Genomic DNA, 20,736 nt, shown 5'->3' on the forward strand with positions numbered 1-20,736 from the left:
GGGGACTGGCTGGGCCCTCGGTACTCAGAGAACAGCCGTTCCCTCAAAGTCAGTAGAAGAGAGTCGTAAAGTTTGAGACTTCTCACTCGATGTTTAGTCAACCAAGGGATGCTTATCAAGGCCTATGTTTAAACCACCAGCTAGTGCCTCTCAGACTCCATGGGTTGGAGCAATACTCCCGGAGGCATCCTTCTCAGGATGTTAATACATAGTAAGCAAACAAAAGAAAACAAAACAAAAAACAAAACCCCAAACCAAACAAAGAGCTCCATACTGAAATACGTTGACAAAAATGTTTAAATTAAGCAGGTTTCTTTATTGCATCACTTTTCAGAGGGCTTACTGGGTACTGCGAATCTCCAAGAAGAGCCTGGTATGAACAGGATTCTCAAATTTGTATTTCAGAGAGATCTGTTCTATGGAACACATCTGGGATTGAGTGAGAGATCTTAGAAGCTAATGATTTCATTGGACCAAGGATCTCTACATTGACTAATAACTGGCTTCAGAACATAGAGATTACTGCATTCTGAAGTCGATCTCAGACTAATGAAGAGTTTGCAACTTCTGTTTTTGTAAAAAATGCCATTGATGTAAGTCAATCCAAATACCTCATTTGGGGAATCTGACGACTTGCATGACTGAGACCCTGCGCTGTAACCATAATAAAAGGGATATTAGAGCTGGCCAAAGCTGGGCTCTGGTCAGCAAAGCTGTGTTTACAAAAAGGACTGTCAAAATAAATGTGAGAGCCCTGGCCAGTGTTTCTCAGTAATTTGAGCATCAGTCCTGGCACCAAGGGGTCACAGGTTTGATTCTCAGTCAAGGGCACGTACCTGGGTTGCAGGTTCGATCCTTGCCCTACAGGAGGCAACCAATCAATGTGTCTTTCTCACATAGATGTTTCCCTGTCTCTCTTTCTTTTTCTCTTTCTCTCTCTCCCCCTCCCTTCCACTCTCTCTAAAAATCAGTGGAATAATATCCCCAGGTGAGAATTAATAATAAATAAAACAAAATAAAAAATAAGCTCTTGGAGGATACCAATGATTTATACATACTTACCTGTGTACAAGATAACTCCGGCTAGCTTTTCTGAGAGTGAGCTACGGTCCTTACAGAAGGCAGCCTTCTTCAAGCTCAGACATGATTGGCCCTAATCAGAAATATTCCTTTTTTCCCCCCAGAAATGATATTTTCTCTCTCAACACTGAAGTTATCCCCAAAATTAGGAGGTTGTGATATTGTTTGTTTATACTTTTAATTATATGTATGGCACGCACACTAAATTGCAACTATGTGGTCTCTTCTCGGGTTTAAAAGACACAGTGTTTGACTCTATTGTAATTATGAGGAGGTTCCGGCATTACTCATTAATGATGGACAAGAGTCAAGCCACGCATTCACACTTACGATGGGACTACTGAAAGCAGCCTGTCTGGAATGAGGCGTTTCGCTGGCTCCTTCTCCACTTCCTAGAGCAGAACAGCTCCCAGCAAGATGATTTGAGGATTTACTTCCCAAAGGCCGGTTATGAGCCATCCTGCAGTTGGGGGCCCTCGGTTTCGCCATATTGGCAAGGGAGCCACTGGGAGTGTCAGCAAGATCCTCATCTTCAGAGACAGCTTCCTGATAGGACTCTAACCTCTTGGCTGAGGGGTAGAAAAATCACACGGCGTCAGTACCTGAGAAGAACCACCTGCAAGTTGAATATGTCAGGCATTTACTTAAAACAGCTATTTCATACCATCTCCTCCCTTTTCAAACCTGGTCTCCAACCACCCCTCCCCCAATACCCTTAGCTCATGAACTTACCTCATGGAGAAAAGGAGAAGCATTCAGTTAGGAACTCTCTTCTTTCCCCATCATTGAATCAACCAACCTATCTGCATCTGTACCCAAACTCTCAGTCTTCCTACTATGAATAAAGATTCAAATGCCAAATCTTCCACTCAAGCTCTCCATCCAACCCTCTGGCCTTCTCAAGGACTCCACCCTTAGAGTTCTCTCCCCTTTCACCTACACCTATCTCTCCTCAATGAATCTCATGGCTTTCTGTCCCTGTCTCTCCACTGACACTGCTCTTGTCAAGGTCATTTACGAGCTTCCTGTTACCAAATCCAATGATCGCATCTGCCTGTATTTTATTTGTACTCTTAGCAATGTCCAACAGAGCTGACTATTTTCTCCTTGAAATGGCTCTTCCTGTTTCTCTGACACCATTTGCACCTATTTTTCCTCCTACTTCAATGGCTGTTCCTCCTTAGTTTCTCCTGCTGTCTTCTCTCCTCCCCAAGCCTCAAACATTGGGTTGCTGTGGAAGCTCCCTCCCTTCTCCACCTATAACTCTTTCTTGGCAATGTCATCTGGTCCTGTCTTTGAAATAGCATCTCTTTGCATATGACCTCCAAACCCATACCTTCAACTTTGACTTCTAATTGGAATCCAATTCTTCATGTGATGCTTCCAGTTGGATGTCTAGAAGGTTCTTCAGCAGATATCTGTATGGCTCCCTCCACTACTTTCCTGAAGTTTCTTAGATCCCCTTGTCAATGGAGATTTCCCAGATCTAACTACACTATATACTATAAATCTTATCCCAGCACTTACCATCATCTACACACTGTATATCTTATTTGCTTATATTTTTAATATAAACTCTGAAAGGGCAGACCATTTTACCTGCTTTGGATATCTCCAGAGCCCAAAGCAGTGGTTGATAGATACTCAATAAATACTTGTTGAATAAATAAATGATAGATAACTTAAACTTCACATGTGAAAATAGAACTCCCCTATTCTTCTCCCTCAGAGTTACTCTTTCTCTGTCTTCCCATCTTTCTAAACGGTACCTAACTATATAGTTATTTATGCCAAAAATGTAGGATTCTCCCTGATTCTTCTCTTCTTCCCCAGCCCCACTTGTCATAGCATCACCAAGAGCTGTCCTTTGTTCATCCAAAATACATCCCAAATATCTTGACTTCTCTCCATCTCCATTACCTTAGTCCAAGCCATCATCATCTCTCAACTGGACTAGTGCAATAGCCTCATAACTGGTCTCCTTGCCCCTCAGCAATCCATTCCTCACACAGTAGCTAGAGTGATCTTCCTAAAAGATAAAGCAGATTGGATCACTCCCTGCACAAAACTCTCCAGTGGTTTCAGTTTACTCAGAGTAAAATCTGAATCCCTTTTCTTGGCTTATGTAACTCAGAATTACCTGACCTCCACTGACCTCTCTAGCTTTCTTGCCTCTCCTTCCACACGTTCACTAAAACCCAGCTTCACTGGCCTTTCTTTTACTTTGAAAACTGGCAAGCTCATTTCAGCCTCAGGGCTAGACTAGCTGCTCCCTCACTGTAAGACTCTTGTCCCTGAACTTTAAGATCATGTAATTTAGATCTAGGCCAGGGGTCCTCAAACTTTTTAAACAGGGGGCCAGTTCACTGTCCCTCAGACCGCTGGAGGGCCGGACTATAGTTTAAAAAAAAAACTATGAACAAATTCCTATGCACACTGCACATATCTTATTTTCAAGTAAAAAAACAAAACGGGAGCAAATACAATATTTGTATTTGCATGTGGCTTGTGGGCCGTAGTTTGAGGACCCCTGATCTAGGTTCTAATGTCCCCCCTGAGAGAGGCCTTGCCCAGTCATTCTATCCAAAGTAGGCTTTCAACCATTCTATATCATATCACCTCTTTTTAATTCTTTGCAAAGCACTTTTTGCTATTTAATATTTTTCTTGGTTTAAAAATTAATTTTTTGTGACTATTTTCTCCAATAGAAGCTCCAGGAAAACCGGGGCCTTATCTATCTTGTTTATGATTATGTCCAGTATCTTGAGTGCACAGTAAATAATCAACAAATATATGTGCTTGTTGGATTGCTAGTTGTCTGTATGCTGTTTAGTCCATGGACCAGATTTCTAAGTTGCAAGGTTTTAAAACATAAAATGGTCTTGTCAGATGTATTTATTTTAATTACATATGTGTAAGGGGTTATTTCCAAGAGGCCATATTCTTTATGGTAATATCTCCTAGCCATTACTTTTGCTAGAAACCCCTGAAGGGTTAACTTGTTTTCATTTCAGCAAAAATAATGTCTCAGAATTAATAATATGTCTCCCCAGAATTAAGTTCTTGGGAGAACTGGCCTCTACCATCACCCCCTTCAGCATTCAGTGTGTGTGTGTGTGTGTGTGTGTGTGTGTGCGCGCGCGCATGCCCTTGTGTGTGGTGTGTATACATGGACTAATTTTTAAGCCATTGCAAAGAAAGAGACCAGAAGTTCTAGATGTATATGGTCAAGAAGTGCTCACAGGCAAAGTCAGCACCTTCTAGAAGTAGTCCAACACTCATGGTTCCCAAATAAGTATCTTATCAATTCTACTTGTCATGATAGCATTTGATTCTTAGGCAGTTGGTATCTTCTCTGCATGAGGAGCTGCAAAAGAGAAGCACCACTGGGCAGCAGCATGCATGTTCAGGGGCTGGGAGGGAGGAGGCTGGTATTAGCCCTCTTAAATGTTGCAAATATAAAATTAAAAATGCTACCAATACAAAAACTAATGCAGTACCTGCCACTGTGTATTTTATGAAAAACTAGTGACCTGGTGCACGGATTCGTGCACATTGAAAGGAAATTAATTAGAAGACGGCCAGTGGGGCAGGACAGGGCGAGATGGGCTGGACATGCCATGGAACCAACCTCCTGTGGTCCCTCCCCAGTGTCTGCAGAGTGAGCAGGGTCCCTCTGGCAGGTGGGGTCCCTTGACCTGGCTTGTGGGGATTGGGCTGAAACCGGCTCTCCAAAATCCCCTGAGGGGTCCCAAGGTGCAACAGGGCACTCTGCAAAGTTGCTATCGTACAGGGTGTAGAACACAAATGCAAGTGTGCAGTAAACCAGATTCAGGGCCCACAGTGCCCCAGCAACAACATAACCCACGGCCAAAGGTGGAACTGTGCGGCCCTGAGAGGAATTGGGCTCCCTCCTCTCTGGTTTCAGGGTGCATCACCTGAAAACCTCCACTGCCAAGTCACTGCAGCTCGGCAGCTCCTGCATTGAGCGTCTGCCCCCTGGTGGTCAGTGTGCATCATAGTGACCGGCTGGATGGTAGGAGGGACACTTAACATATTAGCCTTTTATATATATAGATTACTGCTGCAAAATACTTCTTGAAAATAGGAATGAATGGACAAACAATTGTAGAAAATTCTAGGCCAGGGGTGGGCAAACTTTTTGACTCGAGAGCCACAATGGGTTCTTAAACTGGACAGGAGGGCCGGAACAAAAGCATGGATGGAGTGTTTGTGTGAACTAATCTAAATTCAAAGTAAACATCATTACATAAAAGGGTACGGTCTTTTTTTTTTTAGTTTTATTCATTTCAAACGGGCCGGATCCAACCCGCGGGCCGTAGTTTGCCCACGGCTGCTCTAGCCACTGAGCCAAACTGGTCAGGGCAAACTACGGGAATTCTTACATGCAATATAGAGTAACCACTAGAAGAATAAGGAGATATGGAAAAGGAGTCATGATAAGGTCTTAAGAAAAATGGGTACAAAAGTAAAAGCACACTGTGATGCCACTTTTGTTTTAAAAAACACAGTAATGTGTGCATGAAAAACAAACTCACAAGAAATGCACTAAAATGTTACAATGGTCCACTCTGTTTAGAGAGGGTTATTGATGACTTAAAATGTTTCCTCTTTTGGCCCAGCCAGCATAGCTTGGTGGTTGAGCATCGATCTATAAACCAGGAGGTCACAGTTTGATACACAGTCAGGGCACATGCCCATATTGTGGGCTCGATCCCCAGTGTGGGGAATGCAGGAGGCAGCCGATCAATGATTCTCTCTCATCGCTGATGTTTTTATCTCTCTCTCCCTCTCCTTCCCTCTCTGAAATTAATAAAAATATATTTTAGAAATATTTTTATCTTTTGGTTTATCTGAATTTTCTATAACATTGCCTCTGTAATAAAAGATACAATAAAAAAGATGAGACATAATGCAGAGTATCATTATATTCAATATGACTAGCTATTTTTTTAACATTTAGATAGTGATTGTCATAAATACTCAACATTTTATCTCTCACACTCACAAGTAACAATAAAAACAGGCTTAAAAATACATGTCCCTAGGATAAAAAAAGTATAATATATATATATTTTTTAATTTTGAGTAAGGTGAGATGTCTAAGTTTAACACTATTGGAAGAAATCATGATATTCATAATCTTACTAATATTCATAATAATTGACAAAAATATTTAATAAAAATGTAAAACTTCTAACAAGAGACTTAAGTAACGGTAATAGACTGTGGTAGGCAGAATTCTAAGACAGCCCCCAAAATTCACCTTGTAGACACCTTGTGAGAATGACGGGATCTCACTTCCGTGATAACAGTATGTTTTAGGGCACAGGTAGAGGGAATTTGAAGGTGTGGTCTAGTTCCCCATCAGCTGACTTTGAGTTAATGTAAAAGAAGGCTATCCAGGTGGATCTGACCTCATCAGGTGAGCCCTTTAAAGGAGGTGTCAGTACTTCCCCGAAGAAGACAGATTCAAAGCTAGAGGGTCTGCTGCTGACCAGGAAGAAGCGAACTGCCATGCTGAGTTCAGCTGCCTCTTGGAGCTCAGAATGGCCCAGGCTGAGAGCCAGCAGAAAAGCAGGACCAGGGCCTTATAACCTCAAGACACAATTCTGCCAAGAAAACCAGTGAATTGAGACCAGGCTCCTGAGCCTCAGATAAGCTCATAGCCCCCGCTGACAAGTAGATTTCAATTTGGTGAGAGACCTCAAGAGACTCTTGACCCACAGAAGCCATGAGATTATATAGTTGTGCTGTTTTAAGCCACTAAGTTTGTGGCAATTAGTTACGCAGCAACAGAAAACCAATACACTGATAAATCATGAACCAGGAAAATACTTGCTACATGTAGAAGAAAGGTACAATATTAGGGTTGATAACCAGATTATTTAACACTTGGTTTAATCTAAGTGCACAAACGAAGATGGACGCTGGCCACAGACCACGTAGTTCAGCTCATCTTGTTTATTCTTAAAGTAGAGGCCCGGTGCATGAAAATTTGTACACTGGAGGGGTGCCCTCAGCCTGGCCTGCCCCCTCTCACAGTTCGGGAGCCCTCAGGGGATGTCCTACTGGCTTACATCCACTCCCCGCAGGGAGCGGGCCTAAGCCACAGTTTGGCCTCCCTCTGCGGGAGGCGACCAGGCCGATCAGGGGAAGGCACCGCCCCCATCACCCCTACTGCTGCTGCCATTGTCAGCCACCACGGCTGCTGGCCCTCCTTGGCTCTCGCAGCCACTGCGGCTTTGTCCAGAAGGATGTCCGGAAGACATCCTGTCTATCCGGTCTAATTACATATTACCCTCTTATTAGTATAGACTAGGTGTTCTTAACCAAGAATCAAAAAATACCAACAGGCTGAATGTTGGAATTATTGGGGAGCCCGTAGTCCCTTTGAAAATATTTTCAAAATACTAGGGATATGGTTTCTATTCTCATTAGATTCTCAAAAGCATTTATAATGCAATAGCATTGTCACATCTACAATCTCAACCTTCCACTTCTATTGGTAATGCACTTTCCTTTAAAAGATACCATGGCAGCAGACTCCTGGACTTTGACCTACTACCTTCTGAATGGATGACAATTAAGCTTAATGCCCATTTGGATGACTTAAGTACCCAATGCTTAAATATGGCACTTCTATGCTAGAATTATCAAACCATTAAGTGGGTGTAAAATGATCAATGTTAAGGTTATCATAGACACCCAACACTCACCATTTTCTTCATGACAGTAATCGAAGCCTGCCACACTACATCTTCGAAAAACCATCTTATTCTCAGTGAGGGTTCCTGTCTTATCAGAAAAGAGGTACTGAATCTGCCCAAGATCCTCTGTGATGTTCAGGGCTCGGCACTGGATAGTAGATTCCATTTTCTCATTGTAGAAATCCACATCACTTTGAATAAAATATATTTGTCCAAGTTTCACAACTTCAATGGAAACATAGAGAGAAATGGGAATCAAGACCTAAAAAGAACCAAACAATTTAAAAAATGTTAAAGGGGGAGAAAAAAGGTTGAGTAACTGAATATAGCTGAATAAGTGGCAAAGATCTTAAAATTCTATGATAAGCTCAACAGAAATTACCTGTAACAAAATGATCATGGTCCAAAACATGTAGAATCCTGCCAACACTGGTGATATAACATGCCCATCAGGCTCAGGGATATGAAAAAGGGGTATGCTTTCATATCTACTCAACCAGACTCCATGACCTTTCAAAAAATACACAGATATCAAATGGATGCTACATATATATTATGCAATTATAGAACTTTATTTCTAAAAAAAAAAACAGGGATGAAGTATTTATTTTGTTGAACACCAATGATTTGTTTTTGAAACAAATTCAAATTTAAATTCAAAATTCTACACATTCTCTTGTCTCTGTCTCTCTCTACTTAGACCCCTTCCCTGGTTCCAAGTACTGTGGCATGTATAACTGAGTATAACTAACATCAGTGCTTTTCAGGACAAAGAATGAGATTAGGATTTAATGGGGGGGGGGGGGGGGGGAGGGCGGGATTGCTGGCAAATAAAACCTTCCTTACAGAAGTCAGATATTCATAAATTTTTGAAAGTAAATGCTTTTAAATGAATATCTTGCTGAAAAGATGTCTGCAAATAATGAAATTTTACCTACCCAAGGCACCAGTTAAACACATTATAAGCAAAAGCAGGACACACCAGAGGACATCTGTGTTCGCTCTTCTTTCTAATTTGCTGCGCTTATACCTGGGACCGCTGTTGTTCAGCATTGCTTTGGTTTCATGGCCTGTGTAAGTTAACACAATATGTCAGAGAATGTGCATATTAAAGCCGGGCAGCAAATATCATATCTTAAAACCTCTCTGGCAGATAATTTAATAACAAGTAGTTGCATCATAAATATTGTTAATTTAGTTTGCTTTTGTAATCCATTTAGACAAACAGAGACCAATGATTAAGCTTATCAAGACAAAATTTCCTTTCTGCCTCTGAAGACTACATTTCGAGCGAATGGAAAACATTAACTTGTAGAAAAGCACAAAGGAGACAATGGTGAGAACCAACCTGCATAAACCACAATGCCGACAACGGCCTCTGTGTTTCTAATGGTGCATCCTCTAAGTAATAAATTTTCTTTACCAAGACCCACGCGTTCTTTGTTGGAATGTTCTCTGTAAGAAAGACAGCATATAGGTTCATTTTTAAACAGCAAAAGTGGGATTGTAAAAATAAAAATCATGGTTTTGAGTTTTCTCGATTAGAGTACTAAGTTAGGCAGTTCACAGGAAAGTTTTCAAAGCTCTGGCCCATTTGCTTTTGCTATCTCAGTGTTACCTGCTTTGGCTGGAGAAAAGATGCAACAGTTTCTAAATACCATTGTTTTCTAGTATTCAGATTACACAGTGGGTATATGTTTAATTTTCTAGCAAACTTCCAAACTGTTTTACAAAGTAATTGTACCATTTGACATTCCTACCAGCAGTATGAGTGTTCCATCCCTCTATAACCTCACCTACATCTGGTAGAGTTGTTCTTGGTAATGTTAACATTGGTGCTCTGTGGTTTTAACTTACATCTTTTCACACAAATATTTGTCATCCATATATCTTCTTTGCTGAAGTGTCTGTTCACATTTTTTGACCACTTTAAAATTCGTAGTGTCTGTATTCTTATTACTGAGTTTTGAGATGTCTTTATGTATTTTGAATGTAAATTCTATATTATATATATATATATATATATATATATATATATATATATATATTTTCTTCCAGTCTGTGACTTACATTTTCATTAACTTAACAGTGTCATTTGAAGAGAAAAAGTTTTTAAATTTGATAAAGTTCTTTTTATTTTTTGCTTTTGTAGATTCTACTTTTAGTCTTGTAGCTAAGAAATATTTGCCTAACCCAAGGTACTGAAGATTGACCCTATGTTTTCTTCTAGGAATTTTATAATTTTAGGTTTACATTTAAGGATAGGACCTTTTTTTTTAGTAATGTTTTTAATGGTGAGAAGTAGAAATTGTAATTTATTTTTTAAATACAGATATTCAATTGCTACAGCATCATCTATTAAAAAAAACTAACCTTTCTTTACTAAATTGCTTTTGCATCTTTATCAAATACCATGTGTCCATAAATGTCTGTGTAACTTTCTGAACTTCATAATATTTTCCATTGATTTATTGGTCAATTTTTATACCAAAATGACACTGGCTTGATTATTGTACCTTTCTAATAAGTCTTGAACTCTGATGGTGTTAGCTCTCCAACTTTCTTCTTTTTCAAAGTTGTTTAGTTAATATAGGTCCTTTGCATCTCCATACAAATGTTTAGAATAAACATGTTAATGTCTAAAAAACACTGCTGGAATTTTTACTGAGATTACACAAAATCTATAAAACTATTTGGGGCAAACTGACATGAAAACATTGAGTCAATGCATGAATAACACATGTCTCTACCTTAAATTTAGGTCTTTAATTTCTCTCAACAGTGCTCCATAATCTTCAGTGTGCGGCCTTTTGCATCTCTTGTCCAAATTATCCCTAAGTATTTTATTTTTCCTGATGCTATTGTACATTATATTTTTAAAATTTCCATATCTATTTGCTCATTGCTAGTATCCAGAAATACAATTGAGTTTTTTTATATTGCTTTTGTTTCCTACAACATTGTTAAATCCACTTATTATTTCATGTAGCTTTTTTAAATAGATTTTTATCAGCTTTTCTACAAAGACCATCACACCATTTGTGAATAAAAGTTTTACTTCTTTAATATTTTATGTCTTTTATTTCCTTTTTTTGTCTGACTGCACTAGCTAAAATCTCCAGTTCTAGTTTGAAAAGAAAAAATGGTTAAGTGAATATCTATGTCTTGTTCCTGATCTTAGGGAAAGAGCATTTACATAGTCTATTACCATTAAGTATGATGCTAACTATAGGTTCTTAAGTGCCCTATTTCCAGTTTGCAAGAACAAAAGTTAAATTTTGTCAAATACTTTTTATACATCTATGTAATGATACTTTTCTACACCTATGAAGTGATCACCGGGACTTCCCTTTTTAATTTGTTAATTATGGTTTCTTAATATGGTGAATCACATAGTTTGATTTTCAAATGCGAAACCTGGTCATGATGTATTATCCTTTTTATGTATTGTTGGATGTGATTTGCTATAATTTTGTTAGAATTTTTGCATATATGGTTCATGAGGGATAGTGATTTTTCTTTAAATGTCTTTGAATGATTTTGGAATCTGGGTAATGGTATAAGGAAAATTCTGGTCTCAGAAAATGAGTTGGGAACTTTTCTCTACCATTTTATCACAAGATTACCCCTATGAAGTAGGCCAAATTGTCTCCTTTTAAAAATAAAGAAACTAAAAGAGTAAATAACTTGGCTCAGAGCATAAAGCACTTAGGTGGCATAAGCCAGGCATGAAATTAGGCAAGACCCCAAATTCTAGCTGCTCATGCAAAAGGGATGTGGACACCACAAGAAGTCTCCAGAATGAACACTGTCATCATTCTTCTTCTTGATGTGTTTCCAAGTCATTGGCTAACTCTTGCCAACCAGACTGTCCGTGTGCTCCTCTAAGTTCAGGACCATCCTATCATGTCACTTCAGCTGTCAGTTCTGTCCAAACACCTCCTTCCAAACAACTAGCATGTCTTGGGCTTAATGTGGAGCTTATGTAAGAGATTCTTGCACCACTGAGATTCTAGGATTAGCTGAAGAACAAGGTTTTGTTGTTATTTTAAAAATATACATAGATAAATATTTACCAAATTTATAAGTTTTCTAAACATATGGCCATTAGTGATTTAACTTGGATATCTACACTAATAAAAGAGAAACATGGTAATTGGCGTACGACCGCTACCCTTCCCATTGGCTAATCAGCGTATCCTTATGCAAATTAACTGTCAGTCAAGATGGCGGCCGGCAGCCAGGCAGCTGGAAGCTAACAGGCTTGCTTGCTGTGGACTCCAACGTTCCCCCCACGGGCCTCTGAGCTTCAGTTGGAAACATAGTAACATTTACAGAAGATAAACAAAACTCCAGAAAGCTCCTGTCAGTCAGCCGGGATCTCAGAGCTGGAGTCGCAACATTGTTTCGAATACAGAAAACAAAGGCCAGAAACCTGCTTTCAGCCGAGCCTCTGAGAGAAAGCCGGCTCTCAGCTCCAGTGACAGCCATAGAAGGTAAATAAATGCCAGAATAAAAAAAAAAGAAAAAAAGGAGAGGTTTGGAGCTTCAGTCGCCCACCAGCCTGAAAACAGCCCTCAGCCCCTCACCCAGACTGGCCAGGCACTCCAGTGGGGACCCCCACCCTGAAGCAACAAGGTGGCGGCTAATTTGCATACTGAAGGCAGGCGGCAGCAGGCAAGGCTGTCTGCGGTCTGGGACCCGGATCTGTGACCCTGCCGGGCGGGATCAGCTGAGCCGCGAGGCCTCCCAACACCAGGATCAGCGTGACAAGGGGCAACACCCAAACGCCCTGATCTCCCTGCGGCTCTGTGAGTGACAGGGGGCGGGGCAACACCTCCCTATCTGCCCTGCTCTGTTCCTGACAGGGGAAGGCGCCCCAATCACCTGATCAGCCCTGCTCTGTGCCTGATAGGGGGGAGCTCCCCAATCCCCTGATCGCCCTGAGGCTCTGTGTTTGACAGGATGCAGCGCACCAACCCCCTGATCGGCCCTGCTCTGTGTGTGACAGGGTGCGGCACCCCAACCCCCGCCCCCCCCACGGGCCCTGCTCTGTGTGTGACAGGGTAGAGCCATAACCTCTCCATTGGCCCTGCCCTGAGGGTGACAGTGGCGGCACCCCAACCCCCTGATCAGCCCTGCTCTGTGGGTGATAGAGGGTGGCACCCCAACCCCCCTCCATGGGCCTTGCTCTGTGTGTGACAGGGTAGAGCCATAACCTCCCCATTGGCCCTGCCCTGAGTGTGACAGGGTGCAGCACCCCAACCCCCTGATCCGCCCTGCTCTGTGTGTGACAGGGGGCGGTGCCCCAACTCCTCTATCGGCCTTACTCTGTGAGTGACAGGGGAGAGCTCCTCAACCCCCTGATCGGCCCTGCTCTGTGCATGACAGGGGGGAGCTCCTCAACCCCCTGATGGGCCCTGCTCTGTGAGTGACAGGGAGCAGTGCCCCAACCCCCTGATCGGCCCTGCTCTGTGCGTGACGGGGTGGCGCCACAACCTCCCCATCGACCCTGCCTTGAGTGTGACAGGGGGCAGTGCCCCAACCCCCCAATCGGCCCTACCCTGAGCATGACTGAGGGTGGCATCTCAACCTCCCGATCCACCCTGCTCTGTGCATGACGGGGCGGCGCCCCAACTCCCCAATCGGCCCTGCTCTGAGCCTGACCAGGGGCTGCACCTAGGGATTGGGCGTGCCCTCTGCCACCCGGAAGCAGGCCTAAGCCAGCAGGTCGTTATCTCCTGAGGGGTCCCAGACTGTGAGAGGGCACAGGCCGGGCTGGGGGACCCCCCCCTCCACCGAGTGCACAAATTTTTGTGCACCGGGCCTCTAGTAAGTATATAAAGTTTAATCTCGTGTTAAATATAATTGCAACACACAATTCCACTCACAGCCACAAAGGTAAGCCATGTATCACTCACAGGAAGCCTCGGAATCTGCTGAGGTCATTGTTTGGACTTTCACATTCTATCCTACTGGAGAATTTCTCAGGATCAACTTCAGAGTCCTAAAATATACATTTATACACATTATTTTACATCATAAAACAAGAAGGATTCAAAGTTAAGCCCTTAAGATTTAAGTGTTTCTCCCTTCACCATTTCTTAAGGTAAAACTAAGGCTTCCTTGCCACAAAGTTTATGTTACAAATTGCCCAAATGAAGAAATGTATAGGCATAATTATGAATGAATAAATTGGATCAGAATGGTCCTAGAGCATTAATAGACATAGGCAGGCGACAGGAATGCCCAAATCACATACTGGAATCCATGCAGGACTCTACAGAAGAGAGCTTCTACTCATATAGTAAACACTTTTATCTAGAAGGCACTGAAAAGATGAAAACACTGTTGTTGTTCTTTGACCATATAGATGTTTTCTGATGGTAAATGTATATTTGAAGACTTTGAGCACATATGCATTTGATCCCAGCAAATTTTATTTAAAAGTTAAAAAATGAGCTAGACATCAATATCTTACAAAATACTCTAATGGAGAAAACGGTAATTTTAGAATGTTTTATAAAACCAATAAGCAAAGTTTTACCAATCCATACCTTTATAGACATAGGTATGGATTCACTATGAACCATCCAAGCCAACCCTTTCTCATCTCCTTTTTTATTTTTACGAGGCTTTATGGCTAACAAAAAATGCTACTGATACAGCTCGTGAAATATTAACATATATGGAAAACGTGAGTTATGATCATATAATTTGATTTGCTAATAATATTTTTGAGTTCTTTTGATGCACTGGAATCTATATTATACACTTTAAATATATTAATTAACCATATGCATGCCAAAAGTGTCTATAGACAGAAGCGGCGGACCTCTTATAATTAAATTCAAAATATTTTGGCAGTTAACTGGTTAATTTCTTCTTCCTAGCCCCATGTGGTACTATAATTAGGTCTAATTAATAGATGAAGAGAGCAAGACACAAAGAGGATCAATAATTTGCTAAAGGTCTCAAAACAAGAAAAAATTTAGAGCCAGGATTACAATCGAGGTCATGGGATGTCAGAGTGCTCACCCTTAATTGAATCCGAAGTGTTCTGATTAATTAACCGGCATCACCCTCAAAGTAGATATTTAGTGGTATGTAATAAAATTCCAAGTTGTACGAGACTTTTACAAGTGTCTCAGGTACAGAAATGCTTACGAAAGTGACAATGACAATAAGCTCAGCAGCCTATCAATCACAGAGGATCTAAACATACAGGTTGAAAGATGGGCCCAATCTGACATCAGGTGTTGAAATTTACTAAAGATAGGGGTATTTATTCTCTGGCTAACATATTTTCTGGCTTACAAGTATAAGATGAAGAAAATCTGACCCAATAGTGGTTCATTTAAAAGAAGACCATTACATTTTAAAATACTTCATCTCAAGTGCTTCTAGAGAAAGGGAAGGAAAACTGCGATGTAGGCATTTTGTAGGATGCTTTTACATATATTACTTCACTCGAGTCTCACAACAATGCTATGAAGGAGACATTATTTCCATTTTAAGATAAAGAAACTGATGCATAAAGTATGTCCACGAGTTGCTCAAAGTCACGCAGTAATTAAATGGCAGAGTTGGATTTCATTCAAACTCATGCTAACGAATATAACTTCAAAGTTCTTGATTCCCTCACCACAGCCTGTGAAAGGTCTAGGAGCTCTGTGGCATGAGAAGCTACAAAAGTCTTAAAAGGCCTTGGTATATACGTAATTATAGATTTTTAGGAACAATGATGTATTTATGTCTCCAGCTTCAATAGCATAAAGTCTACGCTTAAGAAATGTAAATTAGAAGGTGACTATTTCTATTACAAAATAATTTCCCAAATTGCAAAATAATTCTTTCTAAATTAAATTTATTGGGGTGACATTGGTCAATAAAATTATATGGGTTTCAAGTATAAAAGTCTATGATACATCATCTGTATGTTGCATTGTTTGCCCACCACCCAAAGTCAAAATAATCCTGTGAGGTACCTTTAATTCAGTTCCAAAAAATATATGATTGCCCAACTGAAATGCTTGAACTCCAAAGTCATTATATCCTATTATCTACAAAATATAGCGTACGTCCACTGATATTGGAGCTGTACTAAGCCTTCTGGGATTGTATTTTTTAATGGTAAAAATAAAATTTAAAATCTCTTTATCTATACACGTGACAGTAAGCTTAGTCATTTTCTAAAAAGAAAATGTTAATGTCACCAACTGCCGACATATTATTTACCTGCTCTGCATATCCCCGAACCACCTGCCTCTGTTTTAAATTGCTCTCTCCGTCAAGCCCAGAAGTCTCAATATGACAGATCCCATCTGGATCCGTGGAAAAGAGTAAGACCATATCTGCAGGAATGACCTCGTTACAGGAAAGGCGAATAAAGTCCCCAACAGTAACATCTTTCCAGCAGCAATCGAGGTATTTTTTTTCTTTCCTAAAATTAAAAAAAGCAAAGTTTATAAAGAATATCTAGCTAAAGACATATACAATAGTCTTTTTAAAGCTTCACTATATAATTTAAAGCATGTTTAAAGTATTAGAATGAATTTTAATCCATTAAATGCTAAAAGGAAAGCCACAGAATTATAAAACCCAAATTCCACAACTTACTTTACCTGAAATTTTAGTCATTAGCTACTAAAACACATTTTTCAGCTCCTTTTTTTTCCTGTGAGATTTTGAACCATTAAGTTATTTGAGTATAAATCTGGAATGAAATTAAAACTACTATTTGATGGGTTTATTCATACATGAAGTGATTTCTGCATCTACCCTGCGGTCAAGGTGTCAAGGATCCAGAAGTGCACAAGACACAACATCTGCTCTCAGAGAGCTCCCATGTGGCAGAAAGGAAGGGTAATTAAACACAAATGAGATAAATACCTAGGTACAACATTAAAAAAATCATTATACCACCATATTAACAGCTCTACTTATTTATATATATTTATGCTAAGTGTCCTTCCCACTGTCCGACTGGTCGCTATGATGCGCACTGACCACCAGGGGGCAGATGCTCAACGCAGGAGCTGCCATGACGCACACTGGCCATTTACAGAGAAATGGCACCGCAGACCTGGCGCCCACAACTCAACACTAGGCTTTCCCCAAGTGGGACACAGGCCCTGCCACCGCCCCAGAGCGACAACCCACCAAATCGCAGCTGACGCTCCCGAGACCCCATGGCCAGCCCGGAAATGGTCGCTGTGGGCGCCGACTAATGACGTCACGTAGCAACGGCCTCTCCCTAGTGACTAGCCTTCTTGAAGTTTCTTCAGTCCAGGAACACGACTTGCTTTAGAACCAGGTGTAAACATTTACACTTTAACCAAATGTCTGTGAAGCGTTTTCTTGTGCCTCATCTCATTTGATCCTCACAGAAGTCCTGGAGTAGGTAGATAGGAGACTCGGTGGAATCCTATTTTCTTTTCAGTAGCAGGAAAACGGAGATTTAGAAAGCTTAGAAACTTGACCCGACTGAAAAGGAGAAATGGTGGGCCTTGAAAATGGCTTCAGGTTTTCTCACTGTGCAGACTATAGTCAAACACTGCTGTAGTTAAATATTTTATCCTTTGTTCTCCCTGCATGATCTACAATAAGAATCTGCTTTGGGTTGATATTTACTGCTCTGTTGCTGACAATTATGTGAAAGAGAAGTTGGGGTGCTTCACTGGGCTGGAAAAAGTTTAGCTACATCAGAAAGCAGGTCTAATTAAGCAAGTTTATTCTATATCTATAAAAGGCTAAGTTGACTCGCGCATGCGCGATACATATAAAGCTCTCACTGGCGCCAATCACACGCATGTGTTTCCATCTGCCATTGTCAATCATGAATTTGGTTGACACTTCTATTATAGAGAAAGGGCGAATAGTGATATTAAAATATTTCTTCTAATTAATTTCCTTTCAATGTGCACAAATTCATGCACTGGGCCATTAGTCATTTAATAAAAATACTGGTTAACACAGTCCTAAACTGCTGCAGTGGGAAGGTTTTATTAGCCTCTTTTGTGCCCCCAAAGAACATTTTCCTCCATTTTACAGAATCCCTTTTCTCCACAGACAGCTCTTGTCTTCTCTTTTTCATATTCCATCTTGTTCTCCATATCCATTCATATTTTTCATACCCCAACCTCTTCTAATCCCAAATGGTATCATCTAGGATTAAAACCTATCTGCTTGCTTTCCTTCTGATGGTTTTAAGTTTTATTCTTTCAGTTTCACTTAGAAGTTATAGAGGCTTGTTGTGTCCTGGGTTGACAACGTCTCATACACTTTTGTTCTCCTATGAATTAAATTCACTGTAGGTCTTTAATACATATTAGTTGAAAATGTCACCACCACCACCACAACCACAAAGAAGGTCCTGGTCACACCTAAGGGGGAAAAAAGTAACAATCTGCAATGGTACATGTGTATTCCCCAGGACAGCTCCTGTTACACTTACCTACTGTAAACTTTGGTTAATAAGTTGTTGATCTGCTTGTCAATTTTGTATTTTCGGTAATCTTCCAAGCCGTCTTTAATTGCGATAATTGTAAGGACCACCACCAGAGGCAGCATCGTAATTTCCTTTTGGAAGGCCTCTACCAAAGGCACCCAGTTCAGGACCACTAGAAACAGGAAATACAAATTGGCGGCTCTGCAAACAAACACGCAGAAGGAGGTGTTAACAAATCACATAAACGCCTAAAGCAAACAGAGGCGAAAAAACCTCCGGGTGTTTTCTTACAAGTGTTCATTAGCTGATTTTAGATGCTACAGAATAAAGAACTAGCAAAATCTAAAAAATCTGAACCAACAATTTATTACTCCTGTAAACATCTAGCTCAAGGCATACTTTAATAAATGAGAGATAGTATGTATTAAATATGTAACAGTAAATATTGGAGTGTGACCGTCTTGAGTTGTGTGACACATGATATAAAGCATAATAGGAAAAACTATTTTCTCTTCAAAAGTTCAAAAATTGAGAGGAAATTCAGTGTTATGGGTTATAAAAAATAACTTGTTAAATGATGCAACTGTCTACCCTTCAGAAGTTAATTTGTATGGCCAAACCTTACATTCAAACAAGGCTCAAAATAAGTAGAAAAGCCTGAGAGGTGTTTTTTTTTTTCCCCCTTGAGACCAAATTTCTGCTTTGATGCTATTCAGAACCACTTTTTCAGGAACTTCCTCCATCCCTCCATTTTATATATTTAAAAACTCCTCCACTGGCCCGCAAGGTAAATTCAAGTGGCCCTTTACCTTAAAGCAGTGGTTCTCAACCTTCCTAATGCCGCGACCCTTTAATACAGTTCCTCATGTTCTGGTGACCCCCAACCATAAAATTATTTTCGTTGCTACTTCATAACTGTAATGTTGCTACTGTTATGAATCCTAATGTAATTATCTGATATGCAGGATGCATTTAGGCAACCCCTGTGAAAGGGTCATTCAACCCCCGAAGGGGTCGCAACCCACAGGTTGAGAACCGCTGCCTTAAAGAAAACAAACAAAATCTCAATGCTGCATAGCCCCTTGAATTTTTATCACATATTTTTCCTGTTAAACTTTACAAAATAATCTACATTTCTCCTTCCTAACCTCCAACTCCTTTTACTCTGAAAAAATTTCTTCCTTAACACCTTTCGCTACTTTTTTGGCTTAAATTATTTCCATGTGGACTGCACCCAAATCTCCAGCAATGGCCCTGAACTCTTCAAGGTTCAGGGCCTAATTCCATCAAGTGCAGTAGAGTGCAAACCCCATAAAAGACAGAAACACCCACAGCATTTAAAGTCATTAATTTAACTAATTCACATGTTACTTTATTTTATTATTTTTTAAAATATACTCTTATTGATTTTAGAGAGAGAGGAAAGGAGAAGGAGAGAGAGAGGGAAACATCGATGAGAGAGAAACATCAATCGGAATGCACTGGACTGGGGATCAAGCTTGCAACCTACGTATGTGCCCCAACGAATATTGAACTGGTGACCCATTGGTGCCTGGGACGATGCTCACCAACTGAGCCACACCAGCCGGGCCACATGTATACTGTAAACCCATCCACTGTTCAATAAATGCATGTGGAACACATATGGAGAGAATAATGAGAATGAATGTTGAATGTTGAGAATCTCTGTACTCCCATTACCATCTCAAACTCAACATTTACAAAAACAAAATAATCTTCCAGCCAAGTTTCTTTTTTATTTCTGTCTTTAATTTTTCTGTTAATCCTTCTGGTCACCTCAGCTCAACACGATCACATCATATTTTTCCTTAATTCCCCATATCTAATCCATAGTCTCTGCAACAGATTATCTTTCTTTTCATTCCCACATTGATCTAAGTTCTCCCTTACAACTCACCAGGACATACACAGTATCTTCCTGAATGTTCTCTCTGCCTTCAGTTTGCCTTTCATTGTGTTAGTCTGAATGGATGACTTCCCAGGCCTCAAGAAAATCTTCTGTGCTACTGCTTGGCACACCCCTTCCTCCAGCTGGCATGTGCTGTGCCGACACCTCTGCCTAACATATATCACCATCCTCCATGATTAAGTTCAAACGCCACTTCCCCTTCTACTGCCATAGCTACCAGCATGATTTCTCTTTAGGAGGCTTCCCTCCTACTAGGCAGACCTTTGTAACACTCTTCACATCCACTATCTCTTTTCACCGTTTGTATACACATCTTGCTTCACTTGCCGAATGACCAAACCCATAGGAAAGGAGCCCCATGTAAACTTGCATTTCCTTCAGGGCCTAACTTCATAGGAGAGAGCCAATAAGCAGACACTAAACTGGATTTTATTGTTTCACCTAAGAACTGGCTAGCCCACAATGTCAAACCTAGTTTCCTGATCTACACTACGAGGATAACAATGTCTTCTCTGGTCAAGAGAAAGAATGTTGTCAACTGCAAC

At 40.6% G+C, this 20,736-nt stretch overlaps 1 protein-coding gene across 5 annotated transcripts in view; it reads right to left on the bottom strand.

Annotated features, from left to right (window-relative positions):
* ATP10D (ATPase phospholipid transporting 10D (putative)) overlaps window positions 1-20,736 on the bottom strand; it is a 79,542-nt gene that overhangs the window by 34,234 nt on the left and 24,572 nt on the right. For 4 of the 5 annotated variants that reach the window (XM_070397100.1, XM_070397110.1, XM_070397094.1 and 1 more), the window contains 8 exons: window positions 18,268-18,462; window positions 16,050-16,254; window positions 13,733-13,818; window positions 9,160-9,266; window positions 8,750-8,881; window positions 8,194-8,321; window positions 7,821-8,073; window positions 1,411-1,649 (listed from right to left, as the gene is read on the bottom strand). In XM_070397100.1, coding sequence (XP_070253201.1) covers window positions 1,411-1,649; window positions 7,821-8,073; window positions 8,194-8,321; window positions 8,750-8,881; window positions 9,160-9,266; window positions 13,733-13,818; window positions 16,050-16,254; window positions 18,268-18,462 — 1,345 coding nt within the window. The remainder of the gene's footprint in view (window positions 1-1,410; window positions 1,650-7,820; window positions 8,074-8,193; window positions 8,322-8,749; window positions 8,882-9,159; window positions 9,267-13,732; window positions 13,819-16,049; window positions 16,255-18,267; window positions 18,463-20,736) is intronic. The other variant, XM_070397115.1, reaches the window with a different exon arrangement.

The sequence above is a fragment of the Myotis yumanensis genome, unplaced genomic scaffold, assembly GCF_028538775.1.
Source record: "Myotis yumanensis isolate MYYU_CA2020_CCGP unplaced genomic scaffold, mMyoYum1.0.hap1 SCAF_1, whole genome shotgun sequence".
Lineage (NCBI taxonomy): Eukaryota > Metazoa > Chordata > Mammalia > Chiroptera > Vespertilionidae > Myotis > Myotis yumanensis.